Genomic DNA, 22,367 nt, shown 5'->3' with positions numbered 1-22,367 from the left:
CCCCCCTTTTGGGACATTGTGTCTGACTCCAATAAAAGACCTATATATCCCCGCGCATTTGTTGCAAATAAGACGATAAGATTAAGTCAAATACATTTGTTTAATCAGTCAAGCATCGGAGTTTCAATACACAGATCTATGGGATCACAAAGCACGCAGAGACTAAGTTTCCCTAGCAACAGACAAAAAGACGGAGCCAGTCCACGTATTTCTAGACTGTCAGACCTTGTGAGCCCCGATCTATTCTTCCCCTCATCTCTTATACTTTCTTTCTTGGGCCCCCTCTTCTTCTTCTGCACCGGGACTGTTATCTTCACACAACACCCGCCAGGGTGGGGGCCACTGTATTATGTCTCGTCCTCATTTGCTCTCACGCACAGCGGTACATTCTGTTCCTGTTACATTTGTTATTGTTACTCATTGTACTTTGCTCGAGGCCACTGTGACCTTAACTATCTTATATTTACCCCTTAAGCGAAACCATCTGTGCGAAAAGCATACACCAGAACACACATGGTCTCTTATGGAAACCTTTTACATTCTTATTATATTTATCTGCAAATAGTAAGAACATTATTCTGCAACGGACACATTGCAGGGGAGTGTTTGAGCCAAATCAAACTTACAAACCAAAGCAAGTTTAAATACAATTTTATTTTATTTTCAGTCATAGCATGTTTAAGTGTAGTCAAGAATCCCTGAATTGCATCAGACTGACAACCGTTGCCGGCAAACACAAAGTTAGAACTGCTTGTTACCTGGATATTTATATTATTGGATAGTCTTAAGGAATTGGTGACACTCTTGGCCTCTTTAAAAAAAAAATCTGCCAACCAAGAAATACTCTGCTCACCCTCTACTAAGAAACTTAAACTGCTCTCTGCTCACTCAACTTAGAACCCAGGACAGTCTCAAATTACCCCCTATGTTGCATTCACGCAGCCTGGACTCTCCCTTGCTTCAACCCCTATATAATGATAACACTGAGGACTATTCTGATTAAATGTTTTTTTTTCTTTTTAAGTGTTTATATATATATATATATATATATATATATATATATATATATATATATATATATATATATATATATATATATATATATATATATCACATAGCTCCAGTGATCTGTTGAAGAGCAGTTTAAAGATGGGGGGTCCAGCTGGAAAGCACATATCGTCTGGGCCTATCAACAATATGTCTAGCATACAAGGGGTCCACATTTTAAAGAACGTCTCCTGAGTGTATGAGCTATATCAAATAATGTAGGCATGTGTTCAATTATAAAACTCTGCAGGTCTTATTTCTCACATACAGCTAGGCTTGTTGTGTCCTTGTGAAGCACATACAAGGAACATTCTTGTATGTGGAACAAGGAACACACACACACACACACACACACACACACACACACACACACACACACACACACACACACACACAGTATGTAACTATTAGTCTTGCATTGCCATACCTTCCTATGTAACTATTGACCTACCTTACACAAGACAGCCTGGGGCAGACAGGTTCAAAGTTGCCCCCTTGTGGCGTAGAGAGGCTGTGTGCTGACTTATACACACGTCATGTAACTTTAAAAAAAAAAGCCAAGGTTTTGTGTTTAAATCATTTTCTGCCACCACAAACATTGTGAAACAAGGCAGTGAAACGTTAGTTAGTAAGTTTTTTTTTTTTTTTTTTTCTTTTTTCAAATTAAATTATGTTACATATTAGATCTCTGCCTATGCCAAAATAAGACGGTACATCTAAAGATTAAACCCTCTTATTTCGGTTGGATAAAATACTACATTTCTTTACCAAACAATATATGGTTATTTGTTTTTGTTGATTATGTCTTATTATATTTTTATATTATTATATATGACAATGTCTCTTATTTCTTTATGATGTTGCTGAATACATGCTATCGGATTTTTTATTTATTTATAGGCCTATGTATTTTAAATGTGGACATGTGATTGTTCGTACTAATTGTGCATGTATTTTAGCAGCGCTTAAAAACAATAATTACTGTAGGCTAATACTACAAGTGTGTCTGCAACAATTGTAACCTACCAATAGGTGGCATGGATGTGTAGGAGCTAAGTGAGTCTACAGGGTGTAATGGAAGAAGAAATCTATCTGGGCAGAGAGAAGGAATCGGCGAGAGGTACCACACATCTGCTGTTGTCATGGACAAACCTTCTCCGAAACCTTCTCCTCCTTCCAAGTCACATTTTAAGTTTGTTTGGACAAAATAGTACACAAATGGACGTTAGTGGCGACACACTGAAATAAAAACGTATTTAATTGCTACACGTAGGCCTAAGCATACGGTTATGGTAAAACGTACTTTACTAGCTCAGAAGGAGGAGCCAGTGACCGACTACAGTGATCCATCCTCCTGTGTGATCCTCACACAGACGATCTTTGTCTCGTTTACTGTAGTCTACGCTTGTACTTTTGTACGTGTGAGTTTGCTTGCTTTTGTCGAGGATGTTTGTTAAAAAAGTTAGCAAAGCTTGTCTTTCTGGGCTGAAAAATGTCTCTGGGCGAGGACAGGTGGTCTCCGTGGCTGCTGCAAGGTAACATTTTATGTATAATATTAATAATATAACTTTTGAGGTGGAAATATGTGTCAATGATGGCTAACATCGAAAAATATCTAAATTCCTACACGGTTTGATTTATGAATTAATTATATGAAGTATTTATAGTCCATTATATTAGGAAATAGTATCTTTTTTCGATTGTAATCGACTCGTAGTTGTCTGTAGCAGAGGTTAGCCTCCAGGTCGCAACAACCTTTGACACACTTTCCTTGATAAGTAGCCTGTTAAATAGATGGAGCTTTATTTTGAAAATTGTAACCAATAGGCGGAAATGCAGACTGTAAAAGCACACTAGATTAACAACGGTTGTAATATTCAATGTCAACATTTTAATGGTCGCTTATTGTTTTTTTTTGTTGTTTTTTTTTAAACATTATTCTGGTATAAGTACGTACAAATAAACGACTTTCAGGACTCTCCATGTAGAGCTGACCCATTAGTTGATTAGTCAATTAACGTTAAAACAATATGCAACTCTTTTAATAATCCATTCATCTTTTAGTCATTTTTCAAGTTCCAGCTGTGATGATTTGCTGTTTTATCTTATGTTATCTTTGTCTAACAATAACCTGTTGACAAAACAAGACATTTGATGACATTACATTGGGCTTTGGAAAGTTCCAATTAGCTTATTTCATTTTTTTTCTGTTGCTTTTAAACATTTCACGATTAACTGAGAAAGTAATGGATAATAAGAATATACCATTAGTTCAGCCCTACTGCCAAGCTAATGGTAGCATCTTAAACTTAATAATATTATACTTCCCATAATCACCTGCTGCTTTACCAAAGTGAATGCACTTGTCATGGGTTGCCAAATCAGCGACTCGCTGGCTTTCAAGAAGAGTAGGCTTCTATTGGTTGAATTCTCTAATTCCTCCCAGGCTGCACAGTCAGGCCCAGGAGCTTGGGCAGCAAGTCCCCTCGACCCGCCCTGAGACCTCCAGCGCCAAGACCCTGATGGACATCGGGACCCGCCGGATCTTCAACGAGGACCATGATATCTTCAGGCAAAGCGTCCGCCGCTTCTATCAAGAGGAAGTGATTCCACACCACAAGGAGTAAGTGGAAGCATTGCCCAGGCCCAGGCCCTCTGTTTGAAGTCACTGCCAACATTTCTTGTTGCAAAGTCAATCAGACGACTACAAAGACAATATATCATGAGCCATTTCTAAGAAGAATGCACATCACATGTCAGTCAGTCAGTCGGACATTTATTTTATTTGTAAAGAAGTACATGTATACATATTTAGGTGAATCATTGGTTAAAAAAAATATCATTCTAGGGAAAAGAATCGATTTTAAAAATCGTCGCAACTCCCCCCAAATACATACAATTTTCACCCCACCTCTATTACTTACTTAACCTTCATTGTCTTTCCCCACCTCACTACAATTCCCTTTTCCTTGTTCTAGGTGGGAGAAGGCAGGTCAGGTGAGCCGGGAGGTGTGGGAGAAGGCTGGTGAGCAAGGCATGCTGGGAGTAATGATACCAGAGGAGCATGGTGGCATCGGCGCAGACATCTTTTCTGTGGCTGTCACGTGGGAGGAGCAGTGCGTTTTCTTTTAAAAAAAACACAACTAGTCATATCTGAGATCAAACACACATAATTTTTTTATAATAAGGTTTTATTTTGGTCTTCCAGAATGTATTCCAACTGCACAGGCCCGGGTTTCAGCCTGCACTCCGACATCGCCATGCCCTATATCTCTAACTATGGTAGCAAGGGACAGATTGAACGCTTCATCCCCGAGATGACTGCTGGGAAATGCATCGGCGCTATTGCCATGACGGAGCCAGGAGCAGGCAGGTCCGGACTCAAGCATAGTTGGGACATCAGCATGCATAGCACTAATGTGGTGTATCTTTGGTGACCACGGCATCTTTTTATCTATTTCAGTGATCTTCAAGGTGTGAAGACGTACGCTAAGAAGGATGGCGGTGACTGGATCCTCAATGGAAACAAGGTCATTCAATTCAATTCAATTTTATTTTATTTCAAGTGCAATATCACCATAAGACAAAACACTGTACAACAGGGAATTCAGTAAAAGTTAGGATTAAAAATGCTAAAAAATTCATCAAAAAAAATCATTGCGGATATATAGGTACATAAAAGTGAAATAAAAAGTGGTACAAGGGGAAAAACAAAAGATAGAGGAAGTCATATTGATGGTCCATAATGTTTGGAAAAAAGAAATGTTTTGAGTTTTGATTTAAAAGTGGTGATAGAGCTGGCTTCTCTGACATACGATGGAAGGTTATTCCAGAGGTACGGTGCTCGATAAGAAAAGGCGCGGTGGCCTGCCGATATCTTTTTGACCCTAGGAATGTTTAAAAGATTGGTACCCAGGGAGCGGAGTGGTTGTGCGGGGGTATAGGGGTTAATCAGTTCGGCTAGGTATGAGGGTGCAAGGCCATTCAGCGTTTTGGGGGTTAAAAGGAGGATTTTAAAATCTGCTCTTGCCTGTATGGGTAGCCAGTGGAGTGAGGTTAAGACAGGAGTTATGTGGTCATATCTCCTGGCCCTTGTCAGTACCCTGGCTGCTGCATTTTGGACGAGCTGCAGGCTTCTAAGTGAACATGCAGGGAGGCCAGAAAACAGGGCATTGCAGTAGTCTAGCGTAGAAGACACAAAGGCATGAATCAAACTTTCTGCATTGCGCTTTGTTAAAATCGATCTAATCTTTGCAATATTGCTCAGATGGTAGGAGGCAGTTTTTATCTCCTATGAGCAAAAACTCGTTCACTCGAGTCATTTCATTGCATCTCAACTTCACCTTGAACTTTCTTTCCCTCCCCCCCCCGTCTCACCTCTCCAGGTGTTTATCACAAACGGTTGGATGGCCGACCTGGTGGTGGTAGTGGCCGTGACGAACCGCGAGGCCAAGTCAGCGGCGCATGGCATCAGTCTGTTCCTGGTGGAGAACGGCATGAAGGGCTTCCAGAAAGGACGCAAGTTGGACAAGATCGGTCTGAAGGCCCAGGTACTGGAGCTCAGTGGCTTGGGGAAGATGGTGTTTCCATCACAGTGTTTCCTTTAGGATTCTTTTTAACAGTGGGGGAAGGTCTGTCCGAACAACACCCCCACCCCCCCAGCCCTGCTGCCAAATGTTTTACGTATGAAACGGAACTGACGCTTTACTGCAACACAAACAAATATATTTATTCACCTCTATTCGCTATACGTTTTTTTCAGGAACTATAGGGCACTTAACGTCTACAACAGGTCTACAAAATGAATTATACAAGAAATTCTTCATAGGGAAACCAAAACACAAAGTATAGAATGAAATATTACACTGACTCCCTTACCGTGTTAATGTTTCCAGGTGTATGCTATCAGGACGATGAGCTGACAGAACTGACAAGTTGAACGTTGTCCAATTAGAACGGACCCACCGCGGTGACGTTTTTGGTGGAGCTGTTCTTTCAATAGTCGACTCGGAAGAAAGAGAACGCTTTGACAATAAACTACATCAACACAACAGTATGTGGAGTTAAACCGGACGGGCCCAATAACCTCTGAATAGTTCTACTTGTTAAATTGCAACGTGAGAGGCAGACAACCGGGGGGGTGCGTTATGTCGGCAGGATCATTTAAAAGGCAACCACGACTACATTGTGCATGTGCCCTATTTCTGATACCGTGGCGGCAGGAAATTTTGCCGTGGCGGGCCGCCATAAAAAAATCAACATAGAGGAAACACTGCGTCAATCTTCTACCATCCCGCTAGAGTCAATCTTGTGTCATGCACAGGACTGGTGATTCTTACTACAATTTATTTTTTCTTCTTGTTTCAAAGGATACAGCTGAACTGTTTTTTGAGGATGTGCGTCTCCCAGGTGACGCCCTCTTGGGGCAACTCAACAAGGGGTTCTACTACCTGATGAACGAACTGCCTCAGGTGAAAGGAACATAGGGAAAAAGGTTGAACTGACTTAAGAACTGTTTAGCATTCTCATTCCTTTTTTTATTACAAGGTTTTTTCAAACTGGGAGAATTGAGGGGGTTCAGTTTAAAATTCAGTGGGACTTACACTTTCCAATAATGTCATTATTTCTGATGTCCATTATGAACAAAGATCCGATTAAACACCTTAGAAATCATGGGGGGAAAAAAGGTATTTCAGAACTCGCCCGAGATTGTTCACTTTTTTCTGATTTTCTCAGTATCAAAGAAATTCAATGATAGTTGTCTGTACGTCCATGGGTACGCAGCGAACAGAAACTGCAAATACCTTATTCAGAGCCCCCCAAATATGGGAACTGTAGTTCCAAACCTGAGAGCGTGATTATCCTCAAAATGGAAGCAAGACAAAAATGATAATCTGTGTCAAAAGCACAAATATCAATGGATATAATGGCAATCAATATGTTTTTGAATATAGTATAGCATCTTTAATTTTTGCCTTTTGCTTTACTGATCTTCCCTGGCATGAACTTGGTTCTGTTTGTTTAGTTACTTAGATACTGCACACAAGTTGCTCTGTCATATGAGTTACCAATTAGTTGTTTCGGTTTGCTTAATTTAACGATTGATCACCTTATCGTTTCTTGGCGAAGGAGCGTCTCGTGATTGCTGGCATGGCCATAGCGAGCTGCGAGTTCATGTTTGAGGAAACCAGGAACTATGTGATGCAGAGGAAGGCTTTCGGCAAGACGATCGCTCATCTACAGGTCTGTATAACAAGTTTTTTTTTTTTTTTAGAAGTATTCTTGTGTACTTGCCCGTGTTTTAGCTGTGACTGGCAGCCAAGATTTTCAGAATTTCAGGTTTAGGTTTTGGACCACTTCTCAGTCTTATTCAGCTTTTTGATATCTTTATCATCACACACTCACACACGCACACGCACACGCACACACACACACACACACACACACACACACACACACAAAATACCACTCAAAACTAATTCATTTTAGGTTTTTATGTGCTGGCCTAAGATAAGATATACTTTATTGTCTCCGAAGGGAAATTTGTTTTGGATTCTGTCCGTTCCGCAGCTTTACAAAGACAAGACAAAATACAGAAAATAAGCATCTCTCAACACATACTCTCATGCAACACAAACATGCTTCCGTGTACATTAGACAGAATCAATTAGACAGATTAGAATCTGATTGTCTTGAAGAGAATGAATATATCATTGCATCTCCACAGACTGTGCAACACAAGCTGGCCGAGCTGAAGACTCAGATCTGCGTGGGCCGGGCCTTCATAGATAACTGCCTTCAGCTCCACGCTGAGAAACGCCTGGACGCCGCCACAGCTTCCATGGCCAAGTACTGGTGAGAATGGGCAGTTGTATTAACCAGCTTCTAATCTTAAAAAAAAAAAAAAAACAGGCCATTTTGCTACTGTTTGCTAATGTTCTTTGCGTTCTCTCTAGGGCTTCTGACCTCCAGAACACGGTGGCCACTCAGTGCCTACAGCTCCATGGAGGCTGGGGCTACATGATGGAATACCCCATCGCCAAGTAAGTGTTTTAACTTCTGGGAGGAACGCCACATTGTTTGTATTCCAGTCATCCACAAGTTGCTGAACGGGTCTCTCTTGTCTTTTCCAGGGCGTTTGTAGACTCCCGTGTTCAGCCCATCTATGGAGGCACCAATGAGATCATGAAAGAGCTCATTGCTCGCACCATTGTCAGCCAGAATTGAGAAATATGGATGCTATTGTGTCGGAGGAGCACCGGGGAAAGTGTGGTGGTTTGCACAGATGTTTTTTTTTTTGTAGTTGAAAATGTGTCTGAAACTGGGTTAAAGTAGAGAAACAGTCGAGTAAAGCCAGGGAAGGTATTACAGGATGTTTAATCATGCTTGAATTCGTCACATCAATCAAAGGATTAAAGCGAGAAATTACACTTTCTTCCTTTTTACAAATGAAAAGTTAAATGAGTTGATTGACAGGTTGACAAAAAAAATGAGAGTGCACTTGTGGATTAACAATTCAAAGGCTTCATTAAATGAAATATAATGTTATATTTCACAACTGTAGTAAAATCATGACCTATGTTTATGTCCGTTTCTGTCCATTTACCACCCACTGAAGTGTTTTCTTTATTGCACTGAAAAATAATAGATTACAGCTATAAAAAAAAGGATTTGTTGTAAATGAAAGTGTAAGTAGTTTGTGTGTCCAATATACAGTATAATTACAGGGGGAGATTTATTAATCAGAAACAGGACTAAAAATGTCCTACTGTGGCTGTCCACTTGATGAAATAAATAAAGTGTACACAATGTTTAACTGGCCAGTGTTATTCAGTCAAAAGAATATCGAATTTAAAGTTTACACATTCTTTTTTTAATAATTTAAGCACTATTGTCAGCAATCCATTGTGTCAGCACAGCATTGAAAAAATCTGAGAGATATTATTTTACATCACCTTTTAAGGAGTATGCAAGGGAGTGAATTGAGCTGAGACGTGATAGAAAAGGTTAGAGATAAAATGTAAATAAAGAAGAAAAAAAAGCATCCCCTGTGCCATGTCTTATTTCCACCAATAGGTGGCAGTAAATACATGGACAAAGCTGGCGGAGAAATAAATGACTGGGTGTCCATTTGATTCCACTGCAGCACAAACAGCAGGCAAAAGCAGACTGTTGAATGTAACCGGATCGTTCTTAGTTTCATAGATTAAATGGCACAGCGTACAATACTAACACATTTAAATTAGATATACCAGTTATGCACTTTGGGTTTACGTTTAATTAAAGGTGCTATACAAATAGTATTGACATTGACATGTTAATCCGTTGCATTCCCATGTATTTGCATATATGTGGATCGCGTGAATGTGCCTGTAAATGCACAGCATGCCAGTCTGACTCTCTGATGCTCGAAAGCCCCACATCAGTACCAGTTGAGGTGGCAGACAGCATTCCCACCACGCCTCACCTGGGTGGGGGCGGGGGGGGGGGGGAGACACACAGAAGTGCAGCTACTGCTCACTGATGCTTCTTCCATCCCTCCTTTCCTCTCTCGCTCTCTCTCTTATATTCTCATAGTTCTCTTCCTCTGTCTTCCCCCTCCTTCCTTTCCCTGCCCCTCCTTCCCAATCTCTCCTTTTGGCATCGCACCCACGTTATTCCCTTCCCTCTTCTCCTCCTCTCTTCCCTTCATTTCTCAATGTTTCCTCAGCAACAGCCACACCCCGATCCTCAGCTCTGCACTCATTTCCACTGCGGACACAGTGCTTCCCCTTTTCAGCAAAAGCAGCCCCATTATGGAGATGCAGAAGCTCTTTAAAATGACTCGACATTTGACTGTCTCGGCACCTGCTGACTGTTCTGCCCGGTTTCATGTCAAGAGTATGTCTGTGACTAACTCTGTGCATGCATTTGTTGCATATTTGCACTCCAAACATGTTGCACACATTTCATTTAATCGCAAGAAGGGATTTGCCCTGTCATGCATATTGCAGCCACATGATTCCGTTGCGCCTACACTGCTGCGTTTACGGTAGCTTAATTTGCGATGGGAGGGATCAGAGGGCCCAATACCACTCTCATTGTCACTACAGCTCTCTTCTCACACAAGGGTATTAGTGCCGCTCAGCAGCCTGAACCTCCAGGTAAGAGCTGGAGCTCTTTGTTTATCTTTTACTGGCAAATGAGGCTTTATAATTGCACAAACCAGCATCAGTGTAGAGTTCCAGCTATTTTAATGCAACACCGGCAGCTGTAAAAGTTACTTTGAAAAAAGATAAAAGTCAAGTGTATATTATTCATGTTGGCATTGTTGTCCACTAATCCTCAACTGTTGTGTGTGAGCGAGTCATGGTGTGATGTACAGTAATGTATGAATTTAGAGATATGAAAAGATGCAATAGAATCTCGACATGACGTTTGTAACTTAGCGTGGCTTTCTAGTGAAGATTTTGGAGTACAATTCCGGTGTTTTTGCACGTGGAGAAATGTGTTAAATTATCTTTTATTTTGCGGTTATTTGTTGCTGTCTTGCTGCGTCCCTGGTGCGCCTCTCTCCGCTGCAGCAGCCTGCGCCTTTTGTTCTGGTCCACGCCTGTATGGTGCTGAAACCGGCGCTGCCCCTCAGCTATTCACTGCAGTAGCCTACAAGGGGGGCAGACTAACCTGTGAAGAAAGGCAGGGAATTTAACATGTGGAGGAGTACGTTATTTTAACCGTAGTCATCCCTGTACAATGTACATGTCTACGGTATATTGGCTCATGTCTTGCCCGTGGTCATGCCTTGGTGGATATGGGAGTAGCCCAGCTTGTAGTTGGCATCTTGTCTGCCACAGCCAGTTGCCCTTGCAATCATTACCAGCTTGCATCAGCAAAAGGTACCATGGCTTACCTTGGATGTACATATTTAAACACATTCATTTTAATAACATTCGTGTTGTGTAGTTAAGTTAAATTGATTGCAGTAATTAGCCTATGTTATGACAGCAGTGAGCCTCCTAATAACCAAACCTTGATTTTCCATGTCTGCAGGCTATAATGGAACTCTGCCTCAATGGGTTGTAATGTCATATATATATTCAGCCATAGACAATGATTACAAATGTCCAGACTTCCATTTCAAGCATACATCTGTTTTCAAACCTGCCTCCTTCTCATGGATTATGGATTAGCCATAGATTACCAATGTCTGGATGTGAAAACATTCCTTTTCTGAAAAGGAATTAACGCTCCCATGAATCTGCACTCCAGTATATGTATTGGCACATTCCGCTTGCTGTCTCATAAGACCCATAAGATATATAATGAAAACCTTCACATGATGTTGGGTTTTGAATGCAATCTCTCTTGGTTCACAATAGGGTCAGTTTTGACTCAAACCACATGAGATTTAGGTGTTGCAGTGTTAATAGATTTCTCTTGAGAACAGGTATGTTTTGCATCTCATTCCTGCATTCAGTCAGCTTTCTTCTTGGTTTGAGGTTTAGTAACTTGAGATGCTGTTGAAATAATGTGTAATACACCCTGTTTGCTTGTTTATTTAAATTTAATTTCATAACAAAGTACAAGGAATTTGTTTTACTGGCATGATTGAATAGTACATTAACTATTGTATGTGCCAATGAAAAAAAGCCTTTAAAATGTGTCCTCCTACCTTTGCCCAGTGCCTTTTCTGTAAGAGTTAGGAATCCCTTTACAGTGTGATGTTGACTTTTATTGATTATTGATTTAAAGGTCCAGTGTGTAACGTGTTTAGTTGTTTCTTTTTCATGAATATTTACCATCACCATCAATTCCAAGTATTCCTTTTTGGCTTGAAATTTTACATTTGCATTTACATGAACTGGGGTAGACGCTCCATATTCATGCGCCATCTTGAAATACGTTAGCTGGTAAGAGACATACAGGATATAATGCTCCGCCTTTCGCGTTTTCGCTGTCACATGATAAACTCACAGGTGCTGCTAATGCGTATCGTAGCTTTCCGGCCCCGGCAAGTTTGAAGAATTAAACATGGAGGACCACACGTATTCAAAATCCAAATTTCAGGAACAGGAGTCTTCTTCTTCGCCCAGAAAAAGAAAAAGGATATCGAAAAGAGCAAGAGACTGGCTTTTTGAAGCGTGAAGGCTACCGTAGCTGTAATACATACTTTGAACTGCGTGGCACGAGAGAGTCGATTGCGATATATGATCTCAACGCTAGATGGGAGAAATTCCTACACATTGGACCTTTAAGGCTAAACTTGGTGGTTGGTGGGTGTCAATTAACTTCTCATACAATGCATAAAAGGGGCAGAAAGATGTACATTCAGTATATGACCACACATACAGTATATTCATATCAGTGTGGCCTGCCAAGGCATAAACTGGAAACATGAATTCACGTAGATGCATACGTACGTAGACTTTGTGTTTCTTGGCTCGGGCCAAATGGAGGTTGACAAAGTGTATTACAGTCGAGATGTGCATCAGGTTTCACCTACTTCTCCTCTTAGGACCAACCTCTTTCAGGCCCGATTGGGCTGTGTCTAATCACTGATGAAGTAATTGAAATGACCTTAATCTCGTAGCAACAGGTTGGGTTGGTGTGTTTACTTGCATAAGCTATGAAAAAACAACTTATTTAAATCTCAAATTTAAATCTGGTGTACTCCTTCTGTGTACATGTGAGTTGTAAGTGTGTGTGTGTGTGTGTGTGTGTGTGTGTGTGTGTGTGTGTGAGTGAGAGAGCCATACATTTAGCCACTTTTTGCTTTTCCAACCACTAGGAAACCCAATCCACCTCCCTGCACCACACGGAAACGTTAAGTACATTTCCCAACGTCAATTCTGGTTAGGTGCGCCGTCAAAATCCTGAAACCACAGAACCACTCTGCGCTCCACTGAAATTAAGACACGCCGTATTGGCTGGTGCTTTCTTCCTCCTGGGAAGGAATTGTATTGGAACAACGTTTGGTAAATATCAGTTTCTGGATTTGTTTGTGGATTGATGGTCTGAGTCAGTTTTGCTTGTTTGCGAAGAAGAGCGTTCGGTTTCACGATAGCCATGATGGGATTTGGGGGGTATTTAAGTGGTGATGTGGATCTTTTTAGTGTGGGTTTGCGTGCACTCTGGTTCAGAATCAGTGACGTAGGGGAACGCAATGTGGTCTAGTCCCATAGTCACAGGTGTTTGAGGACTTGATGCATCTTTGTTCCCTGCTGCTCCTACCGTCTGAGGCCTTTTGCACTACAAGTGTCTAATGGGATCTGGCAGAACTGTGCTTTGGTACATGATTAAGTCTTGACTGTGAGAGGAACCCTAATCTATTTCACATACGTCAGAGGAACCCAACAGCCCACTGACCTGCATGTGGAGCAGACCCACACACACTGCTTGGCACACTTAAGTGCTTTTTGTTGGAAATACTGTAGAAGAATAACATTGTCGATGGGGAGTAAATCAAAGAATGGGACCTAAATAATTGACAGATTGAGGTGCCAGTTGTGCTGCCATCATATGTGCACCAACATCATCCATTTTCCAAGGTTGAATCAAGTGTGATTATGCACTTTTCCAAGGCTCCTTTCAAATACTGAACAGGCCAGATGTCAGTGTCTTGCTCAAGGGCTCTTTGAAAAAGAATATGACTCTTAAAGGGACATTGGGGCAAACCAACATGCTGGACGGGTCGCGTGGACATTTACTCACCGGCAGTGAAAGCTGTTAGGTAGCAGCTAAGGTGGCAAAAATCTGCTGCTAAGCGCTGTGGTTATTTGTATTGCATCACATTTAAACAGCACCTATAATCTGCACTACAGATATTGTTGAAACAGCTGTCAAAATCCAGCCCTGTGTGTCTTAAATTAAGATTCTTGAAGTTCATTGTCGAGGACACAGGTGTCGAGTTTATTGCATTTTTAAAACCCTTTAATCTGGCGCTAAGATCCATTCTGTGACCTCCTCAGTACTGGACAGTCTCTGTAACCATTCATGCCTCCTGTTTGCCCTTGTAACATCTCCATCTACGGCTGACTAGCACCCAGTCTCCCGAACGAGCCCTGACAGCCATTGTCACATTTCATTCCTTACGGAATGATGCCCTTCGACAGAGAGGACACTCATTCAGGGCATTCTTACACACAGATATTGGCATCTATAATATTCTCTGATCGCGCTCGCTTCCGATGTTGTGTCGTAACAATGTTAGCTAATCCATGAGGTCAGCGCGATAATGGCGGGTTTGTACATGAGAGGCTGTAGAAGACCAGTCCAGGAGTAGGAAGTGGGGAAGAAGTTTATTTCTGAGAGACAAAGAATACAACACTGCTGACCACAGTGTTTACAAGGTTGACTTGGCTTGAGTACAGCAAATCCACACAATGTTGATCTATGTTCCTCAAACTTATTTCCCTCCCCCAGAAAGCTTTCTTTATTTAGATCAGTTTGTGTGGACAAGTGCCCAAAAGCACATTCCAAGAAAAAAATGTGCTGGATGTTCACACAGAGCTATTACAGGAAGTTTATGCGTCTCTGTCTTCGCCGGGTTATGACATATAGTCCAGCTTTCACTTAATGTTGGCGGTTTCACACCCCTAATTGCCCCACGAGAATGCAGGCAACTGGGCTGTTGACATATTCTGGATAATATTATGACTGTATAGGTTTCTATATGTAGCCAGCTGCGTCCTGCATCTGTTTTAATGTGCAAAGCACTAAAGCTTGGCTGGATTTGATTGACCTTGCAGTTAAAAGTGTAAAGTAACTTTCCATTAAATGCATTTTTATTGACGGACAATAAACAATGTGTTTTTGGTGGTCAGGATACTTAAGAGAAAAATTAGTTTTTGAACTACAGGTGGAAGCATGAGTTCTTGAAAAGGGAAAAATCTTTTTCTCACTTGTCCATCAAAGACAGAACTATTTTAAGACTTAATAGTAGCCTAAATCATGTACTAAAGGCAGCACTACACTCAGCAGTTGCGTTGGAGGCTGGTCTGGTTTTTCGGACCCTGACCCGAGCCAACGGCGGGAAGAAACCACTAACGAGCCTTAGCGTCTTCCTGAATGGGCCAGGGACCTCTAGTTAGCCTTGCATAACGGCTATGAGCTATGAAGCGCCGAGCCTTTTATGATTTCCAGATGTTCAAGCTAAACAGCTAGATTGTGTTCTCCGCATCCTTTTGCAAACAGTGGACTGGCAGCAATTGTAGGCTAAAACATCGGGTGAAGTGTACTGGAGGAATCAATGAGCGTCATTGTTGAAGTCCCTGGACTGTTAGAACATACAGACCCTATATCAGCTTTCTTTATGCTTTTTTTTTTCAGTTGCATATCAATGTGAGTGTGTTTTTCAGATGATCCATTAAGGAATCTAATGTCATGGAAATATTAAGTCCCCAAATGATTCAGGGACTGGAGCTTCATAAACGAAAGCAGACCATATCTTATGCTGTGTTAGTGTGTCCATCTCTGTTCCTGTGTGCATCTGCTTGTCAGGGTTGTATTTTGGATGAATGGAACCCCAAGATTCATAGGAACTTCACACACAGCAGCTCTGTAAAGCCAGTGTGAAACGTAGAAACAGATGCACATTGATGGTACATCACGTTCCTGTAAGGCTGTTTTTAACTCGACTGCTGGAACACAGCAGCTGAGTGTGTATGGACCACCTGGCAGGCTTCCAGGAAGGGTTTTTACTGTGACCACCACTGAGTACGTCTGAACAGGGACTTACCAGCAAATCTAACATCCGCTCTTAGATATGTAACAGACGGAGGAAGATGAAGAGAGATGTAGGATATAATTAAGGGCAAATCCAACAATCAACTCAGGGTACCCACTTTGGCTTTGCAGAGTTGTGTTAACCACCTTTTTATTACTCAATTGTTTGATTAGTCTAATGACAGAAAACCAATTAGCATTTTTAATAATCAATCAATTGCTCACTCATTCACAATGAAACACTAATACAAAAGTAATAACGATAAAGATATGAAAATGCTTCTCTCCCCCCTTATAATGCACTGTAGAGTATTTCTCATTCACAAGTATCTCCTATCTGGACTGTCTGTGTTGTTTTCAAGTGTTGACTGTGCCTACTGCCCCCATTGGGACCATCAAGGGCCTCCCCTCACCACGGCAACCCCTGCCATGGAAACCAGCCGCTCAAAGGAATGACCCTTTTGAGTACCAGTGTGTAGAGACCCTCTGTGTTGCTCTACCTCACTCTGTAGTAAGAGGATACAGGCAGGAGCCTAGAAAACACGTTTTTTTTCTGTTCTCTTTTCCCCATTGCGTTCCCTTCCCTTGTGCTTCTTTTCTTTTCCACACTTTCCTTTCATTCCCTTTTCTTCATCTTCCTTTTCACCTGTGAATCCCCTAATTGGGACGCAACCTTTGACCCTACAGCAGAGCGTTAGAGAAGGGACTAAAGATGTGGAATCTCTCCTTGTTGGTTTGTTCCCATTTTAAAAGCATTCCTCCTCTTGCACCATTCAAGGGATCAATCATGTTGAGTAAATGGCAGAAACAGAGTTGATGTGCATATACAACATATATCCCCAAGGAGCTGTCTACTAGTGGAGGTGGGGGTGTGAGACTTCTCTTCCTCAGGTCACCTCATAAAATATCATAAATCTTGGTAGAAAAAAAGGAGCCATTGGCTTCATTATGGAGCATCAACAGATGTTTGTGAATGGCCTCTGGGAAAAGGAAAGTCTTTCTTTTCAATGCTGACAATAGCTGGTGATCAACTGGGGATAAACTGAAGAATTTGAGCTCACAGGCCCAGAGTTTTATCCATCTATAGATGTGTACAAATTTGGCAAGCTATGATTAACTGTTTTACTTTTATTTTGCATTTTATACAGCAGAAAAAGTGTAAATCTTAAGGAATAAACATGCTTTTGAAAAAAAACAAAAAAAAACAAGATTGGCTCAGTGTAATAATTTGGAATTACATTTCAAAACAATGACTGATAATTCCCCTTGCAGTTAATAACACCATATAGCGTGTGTTTAAAGTCATCAAAAGTACTGTAGGTAGGATTGCGAAGATCCAGTACGTAGCCAAAAAATTTGAAGATCGACAACTTCTCAGTCCCTCCCCTCTTTCTGCAAAAGCCCAAGATGGTCTCCTAAGCCCCTCCCCCCACTAGGGAGAATGAATGTGTGTGCATGTGCAGAGATTAACACGCAGTTAGGACCCCAGCCCTGATTGGTGCATCTGAACAGGGAGCTGTGGATTTTTGCAAATCACACTACAGGCTGTAGGTGGTGCCAGAGGAGCCGGATTATTTTTTTTTAATTACCTGCTTCGTGTAGTTCTACTGGAACATAGGGTCAGTTTCAGCAAATATGACAGAAAGGTAGTTTTATAAGTCTTACCTACTGCACCTTTAAGGCAAAGTACTCCTTTTATTATGAGAAACTTTGGAACTTCTGGATATAGTAATAAAGCTTTTACATCCCCTAATGCATAGTCTTTATTATTTAAGTCATACCATATATCATGGCAACTGTAGCCCCAGTTTGCTTGTATTCAATGTTCTTTGTTTAGGTTTTATAGATTGTATCATAAAATCTGTTCAGTTGCTTTGTCTCTTGGGAACAGCAAACCTGGCCTCTGTGTTTTAGCTCTACATCTACACCGCCTCACATTCTTCATACAGAAGTCTGGGCTGCAGCTCATTGTTGAGACCAGCATCTTTTTTTTTCTGACTGTACATGTAGCAATGAGAGTCCAAACATTACAGACATGCACAGAACTTCAAAGCTGTATGTGGTGTGATGTTATCTCTGCTGGGGTCATGTCTACAGGAGCATGAACCCCTGATTGCTATCTCCTACTACTTTTTTATGCAGGCACGTTTCTGTGTTTTATTACATTTATATTTTGCGTGCAACTCTTCAGTGTTGAGTAAAATGCACAGAAATCCGTATATAAAGATTGTAGCAAAAATAACTAGGTAGTATATTCAGAGTCTGCAATTAGCCATTTCTCCTGCAAAATCACAACGGTTTAAAGCCACCAGCAGTTCTTTGGTCCGCGCGGTGGGTCGCCAATTATTGATTTTGTCTCTCCCAAGCCTTCTTTTCCACATCTCACCTACACCCTGTGGGGAAGCAGGAGGAGAGGGAGACCCCCGTGGAGCTGCATGTCCACATTCAGATGGTAATCCCCTGCCATCTGCTTTCTACTTCAGGGGGTAGGCTATGGTCGCTACGGGGTAGGGAGGAAAATCCCTGAGCTCCTTGTGCCCTGAGGGCTTGCCAGGCTGATTGCCACCTTTACCGCCTTAACGAGGCACACTACACCCGCCCTCCCCCCTTAGCCCCTTTCTTCCCCTCGCCCCTTGTCTTTCTCCAAACAGGGGTCGTCCATAGAGAAGGCTAAGAAAGAATCTAAAGAAGTTAAACCTTTTATCTAGGGGCAATGGACCTTAGAATAATAGACCCCTTTTTCTGCATGACCCCTCACATCGCCTGGTCAAAGAGCCAGATGAGTTAATCACTGCCGGTGCAATGTCGTAGGCTGTTCAAAATCGCCACTAGTCTAGCTAATCAAATGAAAAAAGTAACCCTAGAATTGTTGGAGTTTAGCTCCCACTCTTCTGAGTGGGAACGCTTCTCAGGCTTGTTTTTCAGAGTGGTTGCAGGTTGACGTGTGTGTGTGTGTGTGTGTGTGTGTGTGTGTGTGTGTGTGTGTGTGTGTGTGTGTGTGTGTGATCTTGGATTTGCAGCTCTGGGATGACATAATAGAGTATATTTTGGCAGTCACTGCTGGAAGTCCCTCTTCATGCTTGTAGGCTGTATTTAGAATAACATTATTTCTTGATTATTATATATCTATAGACTACTTACTGTAAAACAACTCCTCTCGTGGGTGAAGTAGATGTAGTTGTATGATGTAGTTGAAAAAACATGTGGTAAAATGGCTGTAGAGGTTCAGATGCTAATTGGGGAGCCAACATTTTTGAATTATATATGAAAGTGCATTGTCGGGAAACTCAGATTAAGGCTGTTTTAATGTACAGTAGATTCCAAGAAAATGTAATATGACAGATCACCAACTTGAGCCACAGATAATAATGGAAAAAAGTGTAAATAACGCTGTAATGAAAACATTACTGCCGAGATAATAACTGTGACAAATGTCCCCAAAGTTCAAATACCACTTGTATGCTTTTTTCATCGCAGATCAGATAAAAACTCAACACGGAGCTGGAGCAAATAGGAAAATAAAGTCCCACTCCCGACAGCCTTTATCTCCCATATTCTCAGCACTAATTCAGCACAGCTCCACGTATTTCAAACCAGGAGACACGGAATGCATTTTGTCTGCAGTAGCCCGTATGTTCTCAAGCCCAGCTATTTCCTGCGCAGGGCGGCATTCCCGTCAACAGACAGCCAGTTGTGATCTAAACCACAAAGACGGAGCTTCAGATTCAAGACGCTGTAATCTGCATCCACATCTGAGTAATGAAAACACAAAGCTCTGTCTGCTTTGGCCTGCACTGCATTATTCTGTCTACATGTGGCTTTATTTTGTGTGTGCATTTCTGCCTCTCGGTGGTGTGTGTTCGCATAATGTGTGTAACACTCAAGTCAGTTGCATTGCAGACGATGTCACTGCTGCAGAGCTGGTGATGGGGGCGCCCTAAATGCTGATGATGCTCTGACAGCAGCTCTGCTAGGTGTCCCTTTCTGACGGATGAACTTACCTGCACTCGGGTTCAGTTTGTCTGTCACTCTGGCTGTGTCATCACTTCCACCGGGGAAGCAATAACAAATGACTCATGACAGGAAGTCAGCCGTCAGCCCAGTTTGAGGCAAAAGGTTTCTGACTTTGAACTCTTCATCTTCCCTCCATTCTTTATTGTTTGACCTTTTCCAGCTATCCGTGGTTTAGTTCAGCCCTTTTGCAGGCACTTAGTGATGCTTTGATCGGTTAAATGGGAATCTGTCTCATGTGTGATTTCCATTCGTTGTTTTCCTTAGACCTAAAAAATGAAGGCGTTAGTGGAATCTGTAGAGGAATGTTTTGAATGTAGTTTTTTTTCCGCACAATTGTCAAGTTCTGGGTTGCGAAAAGTGAGTGAAATGAGTGAGGACTGTGATATCTTGGCCTCGCGTAGTTTTAGATTTCAGTTGTCTCCATGGATTTAATGTCAGAATTCAAAGGTTCCAGATTTATGTAGGTTAATACAAAAAAAACAGGTTCCTTTAAAATATATGAACTACCCACTACATCACCTCTCTGCCAATAAAGCTCCACCATCGCAGCCATTGGGTCTTCCTCCTTAATTTGAACTTTGTTTCCTGATGGAGCCGTATCCATAGCGACTCATCTCAGTGTCATGGAAACAAAGCAGCGCTGCAGCAATTGCAGCAGCCTCCAGAACCCCATAGAAACTTGTAGCCCACACAGCATCGCCAACTGTGCAGTAAAATATTGGACTGGATGAAACCATTTAGTTCCCCATTTTGAATATTTCTAAGCGAATTAGGAAATCAGCAAAGTGAAATTTCAGTTGTGATTTAATCGCAGGCCTGAAGCAATGCATTAGGCTTTTAACAATGATCTGACAAATACACCCTTGCTGGGCATGATCTTTCATTTTCATTTTTTTTTTTTTTAATTATGGGATACAATAGCAAATATGACTTTACAGAGGCCACGGAAATAATCAGAGAGACACATCCTGAACTCCAGTTGGCTCCAAGCATGTATAAGTAAGTTAATGAAGGATGACCTCACCCTTGAGTCCCTCAAGTGCATGAAGTCATTATCGCTTCACCACACCAAACCCCATGTCAGCACATTATACCTGGGATGCTGCTCTTTAATAACTCCAGCTTCATTCTTCACTCCTTCTTCTTGTCTTAATGGAAACTGGCTAGAGATTCCCAGGCAACGAAGCCCTCCCCACCCAGCCTCCCTCATCTGCATTAAAGGCATGCTCATATTATTGCCTCCCCCTGCATGCCATCCAGGCTCGCCTCTCACTCTAACCACAATATTGCTGTATCACTTACACTAATAGCCTGCACTTAGAGTACCTCAAGGTGAAAGCGCTGCCGAGATGCTTCCTGTCGACTGAGGAAAAGATGATTGTACATTGTGTTTGCTATTAAGGCGCAGTTTAAAAGGCAGTCTATTTGAGTTGATTGAAAAGTTATGTTGTGCCGACTACATTAACACTCAACTGTCAACTGGCCTGGGCTTGGCACCTGATGCTTTTAATTTCTTGCCTGCTTTGTTGTAGTTCAATTGTAAAGGACCATGCTGGAAGTGAACATTTTCAAATGCATGCTGCACAGTTCTACAGTTTTGGATGTTTATTTACTATGATTCTAGGCAGCCATTGTTTTCTATTAATTCCAGTACATATGAAAATGAATTGTCAGAGTCTTAAAATCAAACAGGAGTTTGAATTAACCTCACTTTTTGTGTAAGGGAGTTTTAGCCTGATTTGTGGAAACTATTTTGAAGGCTCCAAGCCTCTGGGTAGACATTCGAGAGCTGGTGTTAGTGAGTGACCAACTCTCCAGTTCCGTGGTTCGCAACAGAGTGGATAATATTAAAGCCTTGTGTAGCCTACAATCGCACACTCAAGATGCTTTTTTACAAGCTCACACAGCATTTGTTGTGTATCATATTTGTCTGTTTATAATGCTGAAAATATAGGAGGTTCCATCATGTTTTTAAGTTTTTATTCCATTCAGAAAGTGCAAGCTATAGCTCAAATTGATTTTTCATACCATCCACACAGAACAGCACAATTACATTTAATGTATAGTAGTTTACTAAATCAGTAGCTTTCTTCATAGTAGCTAGTACAACTGAAATTTCTTAAACTAAAAGATAGTGAAAATAAGTATTTGAAGTAACTGTTAACATAAGTAAAAAGTATTTATTTTAGTACGGTGCAGAAATGAATGGAAATGAATAGCTGCTTTCAATGGGGAAAAGAATAGAGGTTTTCAATGCAGTTATCTGGCTAAAACATGCAAAACTATTTGTTATAATCCTTGAGGAGCAGCTGACATTTTGTTTTCAGTTAAAAGAAGATGTCAAAACATAACATTGTTATTAATATCTCATGAGAGTAGTGCTGTAGTGCAGTTTTTCCTCATTCAGAGCAGCCAAAAATCAACATCATCTCTGTTCCCAAGCGTCCTACCATGACTCATTCGTTTTTTTTTTTTGTTTGTTTTTTTTTGGGGGGGAGGGAAAAAGTGTCGGCTTGCTTGTTTTGGATGCTTTACTGACGGGGCGGTTTCCCATGACTTGCCTGAATGACAGAGTTGCCCCATAATACTTGACAGCTGTTGAC

General features: G+C 41.4%; 2 protein-coding genes across 13 annotated transcripts in view; both read left to right on the top strand.

Moving 5' to 3' along the window:
* Window positions 1–2,160: 2,160 nt before the first annotated feature.
* acadl (acyl-CoA dehydrogenase long chain) lies at window positions 2,161–8,863 on the top strand. 2 transcript variants are annotated; one of them, XM_035998614.1, is made up of 12 exons: window positions 2,161–2,582; window positions 3,494–3,670; window positions 4,026–4,163; window positions 4,256–4,420; window positions 4,511–4,577; window positions 5,433–5,597; window positions 6,417–6,518; window positions 7,177–7,290; window positions 7,775–7,902; window positions 8,004–8,090; window positions 8,181–8,314; window positions 8,357–8,863. In XM_035998614.1, exons 1-11 carry the CDS (start codon window positions 2,494–2,496, stop codon window positions 8,272–8,274), a joined length of 1,326 nt encoding a protein of 441 aa, XP_035854507.1. In that variant the 5' UTR covers window positions 2,161–2,493; the 3' UTR covers window positions 8,275–8,314; window positions 8,357–8,863. The 2 variants fall into 2 exon arrangements, with proteins under 2 accessions (XP_035854507.1, XP_031147532.1); XM_031291672.2 differs by having other exon boundaries at window positions 8,181–8,863.
* Window positions 8,864–9,980: 1,117 nt separating this feature from the next.
* LOC116044463 (microtubule-associated protein 2-like) overlaps window positions 9,981–22,367 on the top strand; it is a 58,575-nt gene continuing 46,188 nt past the window's right edge. For 6 of the 11 annotated variants that reach the window (XM_035998600.1, XM_031291662.2, XM_035998602.1 and 3 more), the window contains exon 1: window positions 9,981–10,190. The gene's annotated coding sequence lies outside the window, so the exon portion shown is untranslated. The remainder of the gene's footprint in view (window positions 10,191–22,367) is intronic. The other 5 variants (XM_035998608.1, XM_031291663.2, XM_035998603.1 and 2 more) reach the window with 2 other exon arrangements.

Source organism: Sander lucioperca, chromosome 24 (genome assembly GCF_008315115.2).
Source record: "Sander lucioperca isolate FBNREF2018 chromosome 24, SLUC_FBN_1.2, whole genome shotgun sequence".
Classification (NCBI taxonomy): domain Eukaryota; kingdom Metazoa; phylum Chordata; class Actinopteri; order Perciformes; family Percidae; genus Sander; species Sander lucioperca.
The sequence above is the reverse complement of the archived record's forward strand: the minus strand, read 5'-3'. Positions and strand labels throughout refer to the sequence as shown.